The 20000-nt window shown below is 36.0% G+C and overlaps 3 protein-coding genes across 3 annotated transcripts in view; all 3 read left to right on the top strand.

Annotated features, from left to right (window-relative positions):
• The window catches only part of LOC144960048 (uncharacterized), a 19196-nt gene extending 6421 nt beyond the window's left edge, over positions 1-12775 (top strand). Inside the window, exons 2-4 of the mRNA XM_078892996.1 lie at positions 3876-3968; positions 10958-11182; positions 12666-12775. Coding sequence (XP_078749122.1) covers positions 3878-3968; positions 10958-11182; positions 12666-12775 — 426 coding nt within the window. The 5' untranslated portion in view covers positions 3876-3877. The remainder of the gene's footprint in view (positions 1-3875; positions 3969-10957; positions 11183-12665) is intronic.
• LOC144959398 (uncharacterized) overlaps positions 1-20000 on the top strand; it is a gene marked incomplete in the record, with an annotated part of 122076 nt that overhangs the window by 66175 nt on the left and 35901 nt on the right.
• Positions 18168-20000, top strand: part of LOC144960047 (uncharacterized) — a 3042-nt gene continuing 1209 nt past the window's right edge. Inside the window, exon 1 of the mRNA XM_078892995.1 lies at positions 18168-18591. Within this exon, the coding sequence (XP_078749121.1) occupies positions 18168-18591 (424 nt within the window). The remainder of the gene's footprint in view (positions 18592-20000) is intronic.

Below are 20000 nucleotides of genomic sequence, written 5' to 3'. Positions count from 1 at the left end.
AGACTTGCACTCCCTCAGACCACGTGGTAGTTCATTCCAAATCTTGGGGCCGAAACAAGCAAACGATTTATCACCAGATTTTGTTCTTGATCTTTTTCCGAAATTTTCGTTTGGTCATTACATGATCTTAAAGTGTAATTTTCAAATTTACACATGACCAGGTGATCTGTGGGATATGCCGGTGCTATACCAGTCAAACACTTGTAAACAAGACACGCCGCTTTGTAATATGTGCGCTTTTCAATGGGCAACCAGTGGAGAGAGGCCAACAAAGGGGTTGCATGATCAATTATTTTTTTTTTGCGGAAAACTAATCTTGCTGCACTGTTTTGCAGTAGTTGTAATTGTTTAATAGAAGCCTGAGGCAAGTTGACAAGCAGGGAGTTACAATAATCTAGTTTCGAAAAAATGAGGGAAACAACCAATGTTTTACATGTTCCAATTGCAATATACTGACGGATCGAACTGATTTTCTTCAATTGAAAGTATAAAGATTTACAGAGAGCAGAAATGTGTGCTGACATTCTCATTTTTGAATCAAAATAGACACCCAAATTTTTCCCAGTCGTTGAAACTTTGATCTTTTTCACCCCCAATCAACACCTCAAGACCATCATTCACCTTCAACTGCCCTCTATTTCCCACAATCATCACTTCTGTTTTTGACTCATTCATTTTCAACTTGTTTGCATCCATCCACTCTTTCACATCCGCCACACATTCTTCCACACGTTTCCCAATATTTTCGAGATTTTTAGTTTTATCAGTAGCATAAAGTTGCGTATCATCTACATAGAGATGATAGCGCAGCACATGACCAGTGACGACATTAGATAATGGAGAAGTATACAAAACAAAAAGAATTGGACCCAAACCAGAGCCTTGAGGAACACCAAAAGACAATGTATGTTGACGAGAAAGTTTATCTAAAATCATAATCGGTTGCATTCTGCCATCTAAATATGATTCAAACCACTGCAAGACAGTCACAGACAAGCCAAAAGTTATATTAAGTCGTTTAATGAGAATACCGTGATCAATAGTATCAAACGCCGCCGAAAGGTCTAACAATGTCAGAAGAGAAACAGAACCTGTATCTAAAACATCAAGCAAATCACTCGCTACACAGCACAGAGCAGTTTCTGTGCTGTAGTAAGAACGATAAGCTGACTGAAATTTTTCCCATAGATTGTTTTCATGGAGATGTGAAAGAAGTCTGAGTACAACTTTATCAAGGATTTTAGAAAGAAATGGCAGATTTGAGACGGAACGGTAGTTACTAAGGTCATTTACATCGAGATTTTGCTTTTTTATGAGAGGCTTTACAATTGCATGTTCATAGATATCTGGGACTTGTCCTGAGATAAGTGACTGATTTATAATATAATCATCAGCAGCATCATTAATAATAATAATAACAATAATAATAATAATAATAATAATAATAATAATAATAATAATAATAATAATAATAATAATAATAATAATAATAATAATAATAATAACAATAATAATAATAATAATAACAATAATAATAATGATAATAATAATAATAGTAATGATAATAATAATAAATAATAATAATAATAATAATAATAATAATAATAATAATAATAATAATAATAATAATAATAATAATAATAATAATAATAATAACAGTAACAATAATAATAATGATAATAATAATAATAATAATAATAATAATAATAATAATAATAATAATAATAATAATAATAATAATAACAATAATAATAATAATAATATAATAATAATAATAATAATAATAATAATAATAATAATAATAATAATAATAATAATAATAATAATAATAATAATAATAATAATAATAATAATAATAACAATAATAATTAATTCCATTATCTTATTCTCGTAAACATTTCTAAAACTTCTTTTCCCCTTTCAAAACATAAATTATTCCTTTTCAAAGTGACTTGAAGAAATGTAAAGCAATTATTTAAGTTATCGATGTGGAAGCTTAGATATTATTTGCATGATAATGACTAACTTTTGAAAACATCATAGATATATATAAAAGAAAAGTTTCCGGGCTTAAAATAGCCAAAGACATTATGTTTTGATAGAGCTGATAATAATGACTCATATATTGCAAAGAACTTTTGTTACTCTATTAACTTGTGACGCGATCAAAATTGTTTGTTGCTGTTGGTGCTGACATGTGTACCCCGCTCCTGCTCCCGTCTTTAAATGGAATGAGTTGTGGTTTTCCCAGGCAGGGTTGCCAGATTATTTTCAGGCATTCTGCCAACTGGATTTAAAAATCTGCCAAATACCACAAAAATCTGCCAAATCCTGCTATTTATAGTACCCCCTTTGAAAACTTATCAGTTTTGTTAAACAAAGAATTCTCAAGGCCGATATCATAAATTTTTTTTTCATTTCCTAAGTTAATATAAATCACTAATACATAAAACATTGCCATGGAAAACGTGGAGTAGACCTATACATGATATAAATGATAATGTAGCAAAATTAAAATCGCAAAATTAAAATCGGCCTCGGAAAATAAAATCTGCCAAATATCTGCCAAACTGCCAAACCGGTTTTTTTTTCTTCTGCCAGACAACTTCAAATTCTGCCAAAAAAAGGACATTTGGCAGAAAATCTGCCAAATTGGCAACCCTGTTCCCAGGATAAGGAGTATGTATGTAACCCGTCGCATTTAACTGGTATATTTGATGGAGGGTGTCGGGGGGGGGGGCGGGGGTTGGGAAGGGGGGGGGGAAGCAGGAAGGTTATATTAGATTTATGATCAGAGGTGGAAAACCAAAATGATGAGAAGCTGCTACAGGCTGTGGACTGTACAAAGTACTGAATACAATATATACGTACAACAACTTCGACTGTATTAACTCACCCCTTACCAGCGATTTTCAAGATTTTCCCCAAAACTTGGCACCCAACTAACATAAAAATAGATTTTTTATCACTCAGACATAATAGCAGTAAATTTCTTGCGATACATATTTTCTTTAGCAAAACATGCTCTACAACACACTGTTCTTTTTCTCGTAATTATATGATGTACAAGAGAAATTTGAATAAGAAAAACGTTGGTTGTGTATCGAAACGAATGTGACGATTTTCCTACAGCTGGTAAGGAGAGGGTTAACCATTTTCAATGAAAGTAACTGATTTTTTTGTTGTGCTTTTATATAGTGCAATATCCACTAAACGTGCTCAAAGCGCTTTACAAAGGGTCCTTGGTCAACAGCAACACTTAACATTCACGACGTGACATGAGTCCTGTTAGACAATATTACAATTTTTTTCGGACGGAGACAACGCTGTTAACGGCCAGATCCTCATTTTACACCTGATTCCGGTAAGACTATGCGCTGAGGGAGACTCGAACCCAGGCCCTTCCGATCCAAAGTCGAGTGTCAAACCACAAGACCACCTATCAGCATAATTTAGCTCAAAATTTGTTGTCGTCGAGTCCTCGAATGAAACTTTAAGCAACCCATGAATCGGGACCCTCTACCGGAATGAGAAGAGTCGTCCTTCAGAGCCATGAGGTCCCCGGATGTGGGATTTATCCCGGTTTTTATCTAGAGGGTGAAACGCACAATAACAATTGCACACTATCCTCAGGATAGGACGCAAGTCAATAGTCTATCGCACAACACTTCCCGCCAGATCTGACAGACTCAGCTACCCAAACACTGCTGGTGAACAGGGAATCAGTAAAAATAAATGTCTCGATCGCAACAAAGATCATCTCGGTTCTCTTGCAACTGAAGAGATTGCTCTATCAACTGAGGTATCCGGGAGTTGGGAGGGGGGGGGGGTTGAATAGGCTGGTCATAAAAAGCTCTAGAATTCTTCTTTTACAGGAATGATTGGCCTAGGAATGTTGGTTCATTATCGGCCACGCTTGTTATTACCCCTGGTGGTGGTGGTCATATGTGGCTTAAACAGTTCTGAAGGTAATATATATCGCTGTCGTCGTCATTGCTTACGAAATCATCATCTTCGTCTCCATCATCATCATCATCATCATCATCATCATCATCATCATCATCATCATCATCATCATCATCATCATCATCATCATCATCATCATCATCATCATCATCATCATCATCATCATCATCATCATCATCATCATCATCATCATCATCATCATCATCATCATCATCATCATCTTTATCAGCAGCAGCAAATCATCATCATCATCATCATCATCATCATCATCATCATCATCATCATCATCATCATCATCATCATCATCATTATTATTATTATTATTATTATTATTATTATTATTATTATTATTATTATTATTATTATTATTATTATTATTATTATTATTATTATATTATTATTATTATTATTATTATTATTATTATTATTATTATTATTATTATTATTATTATTATTATTATTATTATTATTATTATTATTATTATTATCATTATTATTATTATTATCATTATTATTATTATTATTATCATTATTATTATTATTATTATTATTATTATTATTATTATTATTATTATTATTATTATTATTATTATTACTTACTTACTTACTTACTTACTTACTTACTTAATTACTTGCTTACTTACTTACTTACTTACTTACTTACTTGCTTGCTTACTTACTTAGGCGCCCCTTGGGGCGCCCACATTAGCCACAAGTCTTAGCCATTCTGTCCTGTCCTCCATAAGTGTACGCAGCTCCCGGGTGTTGTCCATTCCTGTGTCATCTAGCAGACAGTAAATGTATGTTGTATTCTGCCTGCCTCTGATTCTGGTTCTTTCAAGTGGTTCTCATAGCACAAGACTGCTTGCAATCTCCTCCTTATGTCTCCGGCAGTGCCCCGCAAGTCTCAGTCTTCTCTGCTGTATCTCCAAAGTCATGGGGGGGGGGGGGGGTCACCTTAAAGCTCTTCATTTGACACGTGCTGTTTCCAGCTTACGTCCAGTTGCTTCTCAATGGCTATTGTTAGATTCAATGTCGCTGCTCTATATAGAAGCACTGACTCTACCGTTGCCATGAACAGTCTCTTCTTTTTTTCTCTCTGTAGATTTGAGCTCCAGATTTTCCTGAGTTTGTGGCAGGCACTCCAAGCCAATGCTATCCTGACAGAGATATCAGAGGACATTTTTGGGTGTGACCTATATAAAGCATATAAAGCTGTCCACTTCCTTCAGCCATTCTCCATTCTTTGCCTGTATGCTAATTGGCCTTTCTTGGTTGTAGTTTTGGAAAACTGTCTTCTTAGCATTACAGCACAGTCCTACTCGTTTAGCCTAATTTTCAAGTCTATTGAGGACTTATTGTGCCTGGTCCATCTCCTCGAGCCAGATAATCGGCGAAATCTTGATCCGTGACAATCATAGCTGGACTGCGACTACTTCTTTGTCTATGTAGCGTGAAGCCAAGCTCGTTCTCCATGCCAGCGTAGGTCTTTCTCATTACGTAGTCCAGGACAATTGCAAAGAGATAGGAGGCTAATGTATCCCATTGAAGCATACCTGCTTTGATCTCAAACAGCGCAGTTTTACCATCTGAAGAGGTAACCTTCGCCCGTGTGTTCTCATACATTTTTAATAGCAAATAGAAGTTTAGAAGGTATACCATATGCTTTTAATATTTTCATCGTGGTATCGAGTCAAAGGCCTCCTTAAAGTCTACGTATAGAATGATTGTCTTCTTGTTGTGACTTGTTACAACTTCTATCAGCCTTCTCAAGGCAAGTAGGTGAGCAGTCATGGATCTTCCTGGTCTGAATCCGTTTTGACAAGAACGTAGATGAGTCTCAATCTCTGGCTGGACGCTGTTGAGGATAATCTTATTGGCGAGTTTTGCAGCTATAGCAGCAAGTCTGATTCCCCTGTAGTTGAAAGTATCACTTAGGTCTCCTCCCTTTGAGACTAGAATCAGATCAATTTCGGACCAATGATTTTATTTTTCATTCTTGTTTAGTAATCCATTTGTAAACTTCAACAGGATATCATCTAAGTCACAATACTGTCATATTTCAGATGTGATGTCATCAGGACCGGATTGTTTTCCATCACTGAGAGAATTATTTGCCTTCTTTATCTCATCCACTGTAAAGTCACTCTCGTCTATACAGATATTTTGAAAAATTGGTTTTAGGTCTACGGCATCTTCTGTTGCTCTGACTGGATCTTCTCCCAGAGGTGGCTGGAAGTGTGAGAATCATTTCTGTCTTCTTTATTCTTTTGCTTTGCCCTTGAGGATCCCTTGTCGACTTGCTTTCCTACCAGTTATTCTATTTATCAATTTCCAGATTTCACCGTGTTTGCTTCTCTCGTCAGTCTTCTTCACTTCCTGGATCAGACTATCTTCCTCTCGTTTTTCTAAATACCCACAGACAGCCTGTACTTTCCGTTTTGATAGTCTCTACCTTTCTTCGTTTACTGAGTTTGGTGTTTCTTGGTATTGGTTGAAGGCATCTTGAGCTTCTTTTCTAGCTTCAACAATCAGTGGGTGATAAGAGGTGGATCTTTTCGTGACTTTTGTTCTCCTAGGTACTATCTTCTCTGCTGTATCCCGTTTTACTTTTATGAGTGTCTCATAGCGTTTCGTTGGATCTTCTTCTCCCCTACAAAGTCCTGTGAATCTTTTCTTTGACTCTATAGTATACTGGTTCTGTACAGTAGAGTCTTTTAGAGAGGACCATTCATACATCACTTTTTATGGTGTTGATTTGTTTTTACGGAGACTCAAGCAAATTGTGGCAGATACGAGACTGTGATCTCCTCCTAGGCTACTGAAGCTACCGAATGCTTCGACATTGTGGACTGAGTTCTTTCACTTTCTATGCACTAGGATGAAGTCAATCTGTGTTTTCCTACCGTTCATGTCTGAAATGTAGGTCCACAGCTTTTTTCTTTCTCCTCAGCGTGTTTGTGATAACCAAGTTATTTAACTGGCATTTTCTAGGAGAAAAGAGCGTTGCTATTGGTGCTTTCATGGTACTTGAATGGTGCATCCTTTTCATCAATATGAGCATTGAAATCACCACACTCAATTAGGAAGTCGTGCTTGGGAATCTCATTGCAGGTTTCTGTGAGAGTTTGTTATAATGGGTCTCGCAGTCTACACTTCCCTCAACTGGCGCGTAGTTTGATATCACTGTTGTGTTAGGATTTCTATTGAAGATAGCTACCATTATCCGCATGTTGACAGAACTGACCTCAGCTAGAGATTCATTTGCTTGTTTGTTCACTAAAATTCCTACTCCTCCTACGGCTGCACATTGGTTGTTTCGCCAGGCGCTGGGGTAGTGATACGAGTGCAGTTTTCCAAGCTCCAATATTTGACCTCATCGTCATCCTTGATGTGAACATTCTTGTGATCTGATATTGAAAGAATAGAGAAATTGAACTCGTTGAAGATAATTGCGACTTCCTTTCATTCGTACTTTTCCTTTTAAGTTCTTGTGTCGAGAGTTCCAACTTGCTTGTGTACTTTACACTTTATAAATTCTTTAACCCTTCGGCAATCGTTGAAGCAATAATTGCTTTTTACGAAACCCGCCGAAACCCAGCCCCATGTTCACTCCCCAATAGTGTACACTTCCTTGAGTCCCAGCTTCACTCCTCCGTGCTACCTACTTCCCATACCTTTCTCGGGTTTCGGCGGGTTTCGACGGGTTTCGTAAAAAAAAACACGCTTATAAACAGAGGTTTTAACCCTGGTGCGTTTTGGTTGTAGCTTCATGATTTGAGTTTCGGTTGATATTTGATGGGGCGCAACTCCACATGTCAGATTTTTTTCAAAGTTTTCATTCTTCTAGATGGACTATTATTATCGTTGAACTATGTTATTATTACAAAGAGAAAGGACCAGCCCAGGATCAATATCAGCAAGACAGCTTACCGGGAAAAGAATATTGAGTTCAACGAGCAACTTGAGAAGAATCTCGACACAGCTCATAGAAAAGCAGAACAAAACGCACAGGACAGCTGGAACTCTCTTAGAAACGCCATCTACAGCACTGCAGTACTGACATACGGCAAAAAGGAGCACAGGAACAATGATTGGTTTGAAGCCAATATTACTGAGATGGAGCCAGTCATTGATGCCAAGCGCAGCGCACTTGTCAGCTATAAACAAAAACCAAGTCAGAGGAACCTGCAGGCGTTGCGAGCTGCACGCAGCAAAGCACAGCAAACAGCACGACGTTGCGCCAACAACTACTGGCTTCAGTTGTCGGACAACATCCAGCAAGCTTCTGACAGTGGCAACATAAGAGCCATGTATGAGGGCATCAAACAGGCGACAGGCAAATCTACAAAGAAAACTGCGCCTATTAAATCCAAGACAGGGGAAGCCATCACAGACAAGGACAAGCAGATGGGAAGATGGGTAGAGCACTACTTGGAACTCTACGCCAGAGAAAACTCTGTCACCCAAAAAGCGTTAGACGCAATTGAAGAACTGCCAGTACTGGAAGAACTAGACGCAGAACCAATTATGGAGGAGCTCAGCAAAGCAATCGATGCTTTGGCCTGTGGCAGAGCACCCGGTGACGACAGCATTCCACCCGAAATCATCAAATGTGGAAAGCCAGCCCTCTTGGAACCACTACACAAACTCCTATGTCTTTGCTGGAGAGAAGGCAAGGTACCCCAGGATATGCGCGATGCCAAGATTATCACCCTCTACAAAAACAAGGGAGACCGTAGTGACTGTAATAACTATAGGGGAATCTCTCTACTGAGCATTGTGGGTAAAGTCTTTGCGCGCGTTGTCCTCGCTCGACTGCAAGTCCTCGCCGAACGTATCTACCCAGAGTCGCAGTGTGGCTTCAGAGCCAAGAGGTCGACAGTGGACATGATCTTCTCAGTACGTCAACTTCAGGAGAAATGCAGAGAACAGCAGATGCCCCTCTACATTGCATTTATTGACCTGACAAAGGCATTTGACCTTGTAAGCAGGAAGGGCCTTTTCCAGCTGCTAAAGAAGATTGGCTGTCCTCCTCAGCAGCTTAGCATCATTGCCTCATTCCACGACGACATGAAGGGCACCATTAGCTACGACGGTGGAGCCTCTGAACCCTTCCCCATGCGCAGCGGCGTGAAACAAGGCTGTGTCCTCGCACCGACTTTGTTTGGTATATTTTTCTCCTTACTGCTGAAGTTTGCATTCAAAGAGTCCCCAGAAGGAGTCCACTTACACCAGAAGTGATGGGAAGCTGTTCAATCTGGCACGGCTGAGAGCAAAGACCAAGGTTCGCACAGTCCTCATAAGGGAAATGCTATTTGCAGATGATGCAGCTCCATGCGCGCATACCGAGGAAGACCTCCAGCGGCTGATGGACAGGTTTTCCCACGCATGCAGGGAATTCGGGCTAACGATCAGCATCAAGAAAACAAATGTAATGTGTCAGGATGTCCCCTCTATACCAACAATTTACATTGACAACGAGGAGCTAGAAGTCACTGATCACTTCACATACCTGGGCACAACCATCACCAGCAACCTCTCACTTGATGCAGAATTAGACAAGCGCATCGCCAAAGCTGCCGCTGTCATGGCACAACTGAGCAAGAGAGTGTGGACCAACAACCAACTCACTTTGAATACCAAACTCAGAGTATACCAGGCATGTGTACTCAGTAGCCTACTGTATGGCAGTGAATCCTGGACAACATATGCCAGATAGGAGAACCGCCTGGAAAACTTCCACATTCGCTGTCTACGACGAATTCTCGGCATCAGGTGACAGGACAGACTCACTAACAATGCAGTGCTAGAAAGAGCGAACTCCCTCAGTATGCATCTCATACTCTGCCAGCGACGTTTGCGATGGCTTGGTCACGTACACAGGATGGACGATGGACGCATACCCAAAGACATCATGTACGGTGAACTAGCTTCTGGACGGCGACCAACTGGCCGTCCAGCTCTGCGCTTCTATGATGTCTGCAAACGAGACATGAAATTGACAGGCATCGACTCAAACACCTGGGAGTCGCTTGCTGACGACCGCAACGGCTGGAGATATGCGGTGATGGAGGGAGTGAAGAGAGGTGAGGAGAGGAGAAAGATGAAGTTTGAGGAGAGGAGAGCAAGGAGGAAAGAGAGGCAGCAGATCCAAATACCAAACACACAGTCAAGCTATGTGTGCAACAACTGCGGTAGAGACTGCCATGCAAGGATTGGTCTGCTGAGTCACACCCGTCGTTGCTCTCAACAAGACTGATGAGACTAAAGCCATACAGGGCGCAAACCATCGTCTCTTGAGACGGAAGGATGCCTACATGTACTATTTATATTATTATTATTATATATTATTATTATTATATTATTAATTATTATTATTATTAAATTATTATTATTATTATTATTATTATTATTATATTATTATTATTATTATTATTATTATTATTATATATATAATTATTATTATATTATTATTATATATATTATATTATATAGTATAGTAGTGTAGTATATATAGTAGTAGTAGTAGTAGTAGTAGTAGTAGTAGTAGTAGATAGTAGTATAGTAGTAGTAGTAGTAGTAGTAGTAGTAGTAGTAGTAGTAGTAGTAGTAGTAGTAGTAGTAGTAGTAGTAAAGTAGTAGTTAGTAGTAGTAGTAGTAGTAAGTAGTATAGTATAGTAGTAGTAGTAGTAGTAGTAAGTAGTAGTAGTAGTAGTAGTAGTAGTAGTAGTAGTAGTAGTAGTAGTAGTAGTATAGTAGTAGTAGAAAGTTAGTAGTAGTAGTAGTAGTAGTAGAGTAGTGTAGTAGTATAGTAGTATATATGTATAGTAGTAGTAGTAGTAGTAGTAGTTAGTATGTAGTGTAGTAGTAGTAGTAGTAGTAGTAGTAGTAGTAGTAGTAGTAGTAGTAGTAGTAGTAGTAGTAGTATTGTTCATGTCGTCATGATTATTATCTTTATTTTATCATGACATTTATCTATCAATGTTAGGAGGAAGTGAGCCACCTATCGGCACTATAACACTGGGGGAGGATTGTCCAACAGGAGCATTGAAGGGGACAGGGACAGTTAATTGCACCTGCACTGTGTCATATATTACAAACGCCACTCTGAAAGCAATGGTATGGGTAGCATCAGATGGCTCCAGTCCTGTCATCACAAATGTCACGGAAGCAAGAAATACCAAACTGACCATAACGTATGTCTATAAAAATCGTGAGTATTCTTCGTATCTATTACTCACCAACCATTCCTGCATTCTGTCGTACAGTGACAAAACCCTGTATAATATTAAATTCAGATTTTTGAATAGCCCAGGTTGAGATTTTTAAAAATTCTTATACATCAAAAGTGATAGAATAAAAAATAGACCTTTCGATTGATACCAAATTTCCAGCAATTCTCCGCATAGTTATTGTAAAAAGTTAAAAAGTAAAATTTGAACAGTTTTTCTCCTCTCCTGTAAAAATCAGGTTTTGTCACTATACGGGGCATTGTCGCTGTACGTCAGTATTGTACTTGGGTGCGCCGGAAGGAACTTATGATATTAAGCTTGAACTCATTATAATGACATTTTAAATATTCTACCCCTCCCTATAAATAGTAACTCATAATGATATTAATCTACAATAATAAGTTGTGACGCCAGGTTTTCATGCAGTAAATTTCTCTAAAATTAGAGTTCTTTAAGATGACATGCAGTTATGCGGTTCTACTCCTATGACACTTACTTTCAGATTGGAGGGTCCTGGGTTCGAGCCTCGCTGGGTGCATAGTCGAGTCCTTGGAGAAGGCTCTTTACTCACATTCTCTCATCGTACTCAGGTGAAAAATGAGTACATGGCCGTTACAGCGATGTCTCTGTCCGAAAAAAAATGTAATATCGCCTATGAGGCGTCATGTCCCGTCCTTCATGTTAAACGTTGCTGTTGGACATGTAAAGCGCTTTGAGCACGCTTAGTGGATATTGCTCTTTATAAAAGCTCAATTCTTTAAGTATTATTTACATTTTTTTAAATGTCATTTTATTCAAAGAAAAAGTAATTAGAATGGATTGAGGGATAAACCGGAATATTTCTTTCATTCTCCCGTTTTGGAATTCGATCAGAGTTCCCACCGCAAGCTCGTGTAGCGTCCACATACGTTCAGGTCAAAAAGGCTTGAGTGTGAAAATCTACATTTTTTGTCATTGCACTCTTATTCTTTTGTGTAATTTATATGAAATAACTTGCAAATCTCACTTTATCTTCTACTACTCAAATAATAAAGTGTATTGTTTTCGATGTCAGTAACAAGCAGATAAAATTAAACGTAAAAATACACAAAATCTAATTGAGTTATCGCCCATTATGATAGAGTCACTGAACAGTGAAATATTACGACTTGTTTCACACTCGTGTGGAAGTTTGTATTTTTTAAAAAAGTTAGTAACATCGATTTGCTTGAAAAAAAAATGGACGATTGGAATTTCAATTCGAACACCTGAAGGTCATCCAGAGGTCACTCAAATAAAGGAAAGCTACATTTAACATTTAAATACTTCTACTCTTTTGATAATTTTAAACAATTTTTGAAATGGAAAAGAAAATATTTTGTTGACCAATTCACAAACATAGTTTTAGGGAAGTTTCTTTCAATTTGTCTGAGTTATTGCCTTTGATTTCATTTGTATCTGAGTATTAATATTCCTATTTCAAAGAGCGTCTTGAATATCAGGCATTATTTAATCCAAATCAAAGAATAACAGTTGCTTATCTGGATGTCAAAGACAAGGTGTACACAAAAGTAAAACTTACAATATTTGATTGACTTATTATCCTTTAATGATTATTACTACAGATCGAATAATGGCCCATTGAAAATAGCCATTTTACGGAGAAAAGGGGGTTTTAAAAGACCTTACTGAAAAATAGAACATTTCAAGAAACAATTAGAGTTTATTGGGAAAACGTCTCATAACTTGGATAACCTGAGTGGTTATCTAAACGAATTATTAAGGCATGTATCATCAACCTTTTCACCTGTTTTATCATCTTGAGGATAATAGTCGAAACTCCTAAAATGGATGGAGGATTAGAGTCAATGTCTCAAATATACTTTCTTTTTACTTAAATGCGTATCAGAAAAAGCCACTAAGGAAACATATTTGACAATATTTTGGAGGAAAAGTGCTTTGTCAAGAATGTTACTTGACTGAATCTTGCACCAAGAGTAGATGATGAATGGGACCGTGATATTCCTCTGTCTATAAAAGAAACGACGAAAAGAAAAAGAAGTTCATAGCAGTCGGCAACGTGTGATTGATTTGGTCAAAATTTCAAGGGACTGATAACATTTTTTGGATGAAAGTAGACAAAAAGAAAACTCTTCAAATACCTGTCGTGCATGTTTGTGACGGAAAAAGTCAAAGAGGGAAAAGGACTGTATATCACATTTGGCAAGCATCCTTGTAGTGGGATTTCTTCTTCTTCTTCTTCTTCTTCTTCTTCTTCTTCTTCTTCTTCTTCTTCTTCTGGAAACGTCCAATATTGTCGAGGATCACGCCGCAGTTTACGGAGTATTACATTTTAAACTTGTAAAAACACTTTACATATTACTAATAAAATACATTGATTAAAAAGCCACGATGTGAGATCTAGTACCCGCGTGAAGGCGTGTTGGCAACCGTTTTCAGCCATGTCAGCTGGGAGTCTTTTCTATAATTGGGCAGTAGAAAGGAAAAACGAATTCAGTTGGGAGTCCGTTTTTATGTTGGGATATTTACACTTGTCGCGTGTCCCCTCGTTATTCTTGTGCTGATATCTTTGATGGCATTTGGAAATCTAAGGAAGTTTTCTTGGGACAATGCAACCATGAAGAAGAAGAGACCCCCATATTGGTCCATAATTTCCAAGGCCTACTTACACAATCATTCATACTTGAACATACCCCGAGATATTGATGTTATTGTCATCCTCTTAGCCAATCATCATTATATCACTGTAGCAAATCTGGTAGCTAATATTTGCATTAAGTCTTTTAAGAAAGTCAAAGAAAGTAATTAATCTGAACAGCAGTTGCACAAATATTGGCAAAGAGACTTGCAAATTCCTTGTATTCTTTCATGCATTCCGGGTTCTGTCAGCACATCTGCTTTCAGATTAAAAGGGAGCGGTCATGGCATGTGTCTTGGTTTAATAATGGATTTTTGCCATGAGACATTGGCAAAAACCATGATGCAATGGACTTTGGAGAAGACAAAAGGAGAGGATGGCAAACAAGGAGCTGGGTGGACAGTATAAAAGAATGGACAAGGATGGACATCCCAACATTAATGAGGAAACCTGACGAAAGATCTTGATGAGGGCCTCTATTGTTGTCATCCTCTCACGTCTCATCTACAACAACATCAGAATGAGGTGAAGTGATGTTCACGTTACAACATCCTCACCAAAGACCCACTGTCTCCTGTTATTCATGAATTGCCAACAATCGTGGATGCTCCATTGCAGGTATCTCAAAGTCTCTATGTGACTCTTTGTATGCAAACTATACTAAGGTGAAGCTAAAAACCACAATATTGATCATGTAAAGATAAACATTTTCATCCACAAAACGAGATACGTTGACAAAATCCCACCAAAAAGGGATGTTCTCTATCAGAACATTGAAAAAAGTGTATTTCAGTCGAGAATATCATTAAAAAGCTCAGATCTATGTCAAATGTATTTCATAACGAATAAATGGGACGCAACAAGAAAAAATAGAAACAATTGTAGTATGAAGAATAAATAAAAATCAAGGGACTCCGCCCGGAAAATTAAAAAGGCAAACGTCTTTCACAGAATGTTAGTCTGGGTCATGAACTCTATGAAAAATGAAAATGCTCGATTAGGAATGGAAAGTAGAAGGACTGACAAGCTGTAATTTACAAATCATGTTAATCTCTTTAGTAGCTTCCACTTGATGTCTATTAATATTTTGTGTTGATAACAGTCTTCGATGCATTTCACAAGAATAGACTTGCTGCAGTAAAAATCTGAAAAAGTACAATAATTATTTAGAATTGAGACAAGATATCAAAGATATTTGCATACCGGTTCATGACATATCAACAATATACATTGTTTGTTGGCTGATAGTGAGCTCCCAATAGGTTACACACTTTAATGGGCAATAATTCAATTGAATATTATCTGGTTTAGTTGTGATCTACAAAATAATTTAAGCTTCCTCGTATTTTTTCTTGAAAAGTATTGTTTTATCAAAAGTTGTCGAGATGTTTCACTAATACACACTCGTTTTGTTTTTTATTAAATGTAAAAAAGGGTGATAACTCATTTGAATTGTGATATAGAATTAAGCTTTTTTGTATAGAGCATAAATACTCATAACCAAAGATTTGTTTCTACTTAGAGTGCTATCGATTTCCTATTACCGTTTGAGTTCTATTTCTATTAACCTGTTTCTATGAGCGATAACTCCGTTAACCATAATGCGATTAATTGCAGCTTCTATTTGTTCTCTTTGCAAGATATGACTTTTTAACAGTTTTAAGTGATATTCCGGAAAATCGTGCTCGTTTAGAAAGGATGCCGAAATAAAGGGCAAAAACTCCCTGAAATGTATGATTTTGATTATTTTTTTCTTAGCTGATTTATTTAGATCCTATTAAAGATTTTTTAATTATTTGCAAGTTATCAAATTCTTTGTATTATGGGAGTTTTGAATTTAACCATAATTTCAGCTTGTATGACATTTATGTGACCCTCGAAAGGTCAGATCCAAGTTCCAATAAGAAAAAATGTTATGTTTTGTCTGCTCATTTGGCCTGTAAAGAAAGTTATACTTTTTCACGGATCCTAACACCTGTGTTGTCGGGGAACCTATTATAACAGCACAGGACACAATAAGCAAGCAACCGCTAACGCCAAACGCAAAATTGACTTAGAATCAAAGCAAATCGCCATCAAACTTGACCTCGCCGTGAGTATAGATTGAATTGCACCAAACTAGGAAATCATGACATTGAAAGACAGCAATGAGGACTTCAACGGCAACCCCATATATATATTATATTAAATCCTCTTCTTAATTCGCCAGATATCTAATCCCATATAGGAACGAATAAATGGTTTTTTTTTAATTGTCGAACAATGGAAATTGTTTGCAATACTGTTAGATGATGGGAACAGTCATTAAATTGCTGAAACTGTGAAGATGGCTGTCAGTATTTATGTTTGTAATGTATGTATGGTTGTAGTATTATGTTTGTATGTATGTATGTATGTATTATGTATGTATGATGTATGTATGTATGTATGTATGATATGTTGTATGATGTATGGATGATGATGTGATGGATGGATGGATGGATGATGGATGGATGGATGGATGGATGGATGGATGGATGATGATGATGATGGATGGATGGATGGATGGATGATGATGTAGGGATGTATGTATGTATGTATGTATGTATGTATGTATGTATGTATGTATGTATGTATGTATGTATGTATGTATGTATGTTGTATGTATGTATGTATGTATGTATGTATGTATGTATGTATGTATGTATGTATGTATGTAATGTATGTATGTATGTATGTATGTATGTATGTATGTATGTATGTATGTATGTATGTATTTGTATGTATGTATGTATGTATGTATGTATGTATGTATGTATGTATGTATGTATGTATGTATGTATGTATGTATGTATGTATGTATGTATGTATGTATGTATGTATTGAGATTATGTATGTATGTATGTATGTATGTATGTAGTATGTATGTATGTATGTATGTATGTATGTATGTATGTATGTATGTAGTATGTATGTATGTATATATGATGGATGGATTGGATGGGATGTATGGATGTATGTATGTATGTATGTATGTATGTATGTATGTATGTATGTATGTATGTATGTATGTATGTATGTATGTATGTATGTATGTATGTATGTATGTATGTATGTATGTATGTATGTATGTATGTATGTATGTATGTAGGTATGTATTTATATATGTATGTATGTATGTATGTATGTATGTATGTATGTATGGATGGATGGATGGATGGATGGATGGATGGATGGATGGATGGATGGATGGATGGATGGATGGATGGATGGATGGATGGATGGATGGATGGATGGATGGATGGATGGATGGATGGATGGATGTATGGATGTATGTATGTATGTATGTATGTATGTATGTATGTATGTATGTATGTATGTATGTATGTATGTATGTATGTATGTATGTATGTATGTATGTATGTATGTATGTATGTATGTATGTATGTATGCATGTAGGTATGTATTTATTTGTGCATGTATGTATGTGTGTATGTATGTATTTATGTATGTATGTATGTATGTATGTATGTATGTATGTATGTATGTATGTATGTATGTATGTATGTATGTATGTATGTATGTATGTATGTATGTATGTATGTATGTATGTATGTATGTATGTATGTATGTATGTATGTATGTATGTATGTATGTATGTATGTATGTATGTATGTATGTATGTATGCATGTAGGTATGTATTTATTTGTGCATGTATGTATGTATGTGTGTATGTATGTATCTTTCTTTCTATCTATCTATCTATCTATCTATCTATCTATCTATCTATCTATCTATCTATCTATCTATCTATCTATCTATCTATCTATGGTCGTAGGTAGTTAGGTATAGATAGTATGCACTTGGTTTAGAAGCTCATAACATTGCCATCCTGAAGTATAACGGACCAACACACAAACTCTGTGTAACCTTGAACGTTTATAGACAGGTTGATACATTTAAGTGAGAATTACTCATAAACGGGGATGTCAAAAAACAATAACAAAGACCTGAGTGACGTCACTCAGGCCTTTGTTATTGTTTTTGCCATCCGCGTTTGTGAGTTGTTCTCACTAAACTGTATTAACCAGACTATAAAAGTTCATGGTTACACAGAGTTTGTGTGTTGGTCCGTTATACTTCAGGATGGCAATGTTATGAGCTTCTAAACCAAGTGCATACTATCTATAGGCGTAGAATGTATTGACATATGAACATATTCATGGACGGATGGTAGACGGTTTGATTGATGGATATATAGATGGATTATTTGATATTTCGGCGGAAGGTGGTTAATTGTATACATTTATGGAACATTTTTATTAATTACTTAATATTTTTGCATATGATGTTCATATGTTTATATAAATACTTATCATGTTTTGTATATTCGGTTCATTCTCTCCTCTCAGATGGACCTGATAGTGTTAATGTATATTTTGTGGGTTCAAATGTAATCGAGTGGGTAGGTGGGCAAAGCACTAGCTTCTCTTGTGACACCACTGATAAGGATGAACCGGCCAGTAAGACAAAAGTTAGTCGGATAATAACAAGCGAATCAAATGTTGTTATCACGCACCTCTGCACTAGAATTTTAGCAGGAAGACGGAAAAGGTCCCTTGACAGAAGGAAAAGGTCTTCGGGGTCGTCATTTAATTGTCCTTTATGGAGTCCCTCTCTCCCTGGAAACTATACAATACGTTGCGAAGCATCTAATGGAATCTACCCAAATGATTTCAACGCTTCTCGAGAAATAACTGTTTTGATGGCAGGTAAGCATAATGACAACGCCTAAGTAAATTGTTACGTGTCATCTGAAGGCGTTATTACGTTATTCACGGCTATGTGGTCTTGTGGTATCACACTCGCTTTCGGATCGGGAGCTCCTGCAGTATTGAGTCCTTGTAAAAGACCCTTTACTCACATTATCTCACCCTACGTTGATGTAAAATGAGTACATGGCCGTTAACAGCATTGTCTCTGTCGTAAAAATTGTATTATCGCATAATTGGCTTTTTGCAATGTTCTTTTTGTTACGTGTTGCTATTGTAAAGCGCTTTGAGCACGTTTAGTTGATATTGCACTATCTATATTTAAAAAAGCCCAATTTATCTATTATGGCGGAACGAAAAGAATGCTGCGGTATTGATTCAAGTTCAAATATATTATGGAATATCTAAAAAAATCCCTTTCATTTCAAAAAGCTATCTTTATTTCCCGCAAAATTAATTATAAACTGAAATGCATTAAAATTTCGTGTTCGCCTAGTAAAACATACAAAGGTCACCCCTCATAGAATGCGGTTTTTGTTGGGTTCTTTTAATCATTCCTGATCATAAGGGTATTTAATTTTTGTCAATACCTTCACTAGATTTTCAGATTTTTTGAGTCAAAATCTAGCTTACTACAAAATATTATTTTGTGAAAATCCGCTTTAAAGTTCAAAAAACAAAATTTAACGTAATCGACATAAAAAACAAAATCATCAACATAAAAGCATTTCAAAACAAGTATTTATGCGCAAAACAGCCTAAAACAATGATGATAAACAAGCCAAACTTTATATGTTAAATCATGATGCAAATTAGATTGCAAAAATTGCATTATTTGGTCAGATTTTGGGCCTGTTTTGAAGAAATACACCGGCAGATTACCCACCTAAAATATAAATAGACAACATACAAAAAGATTTGGGAAATGAAAGATAAATGGCTAAACTATCGTTTTTTAAAAAATCTCATTTTGTCATTTTTACCTTAAAACCCCCCTGCTCAAAACTAGTTTCAAGGACATTTTGTACATTTTCCTAGGTCATAACAATAATAATGATAATAATATAATAATGATAATAATAATAATAATAATAATAATAATAATAATAATAATAATAATAATAATAATAATAATAATAATAATAATAATAATAATAATAATAATAATAATAACAATAATAATAATAATAATAATAATAATAATAATAAGAAGAAGAAGAAGAAGAAGAAGAAGAAGAAGAAGAAGAAGAAGAAGAAGAACAATAGTAATAATAATAATAAAATAATAATAATAATAATAATAATAATAATAATAATAATAATAATAATAATAATAATAAATAATAATAATAATAATAATAATAATATAATAATAATAATAATAATAATAATAATAATAATAATAATAA

The sequence above is a fragment of the Berghia stephanieae genome, chromosome 14 (assembly GCF_034508935.2).
Source record: "Berghia stephanieae isolate SIO BIC M18660-M18661 chromosome 14, UCSD_Bste_1.3, whole genome shotgun sequence".
Taxonomy (NCBI): domain Eukaryota; kingdom Metazoa; phylum Mollusca; class Gastropoda; order Nudibranchia; family Aeolidiidae; genus Berghia; species Berghia stephanieae.
Note: the sequence above shows the minus strand (reverse complement) of the source record. Positions and strands in the feature narration are given on the sequence as shown.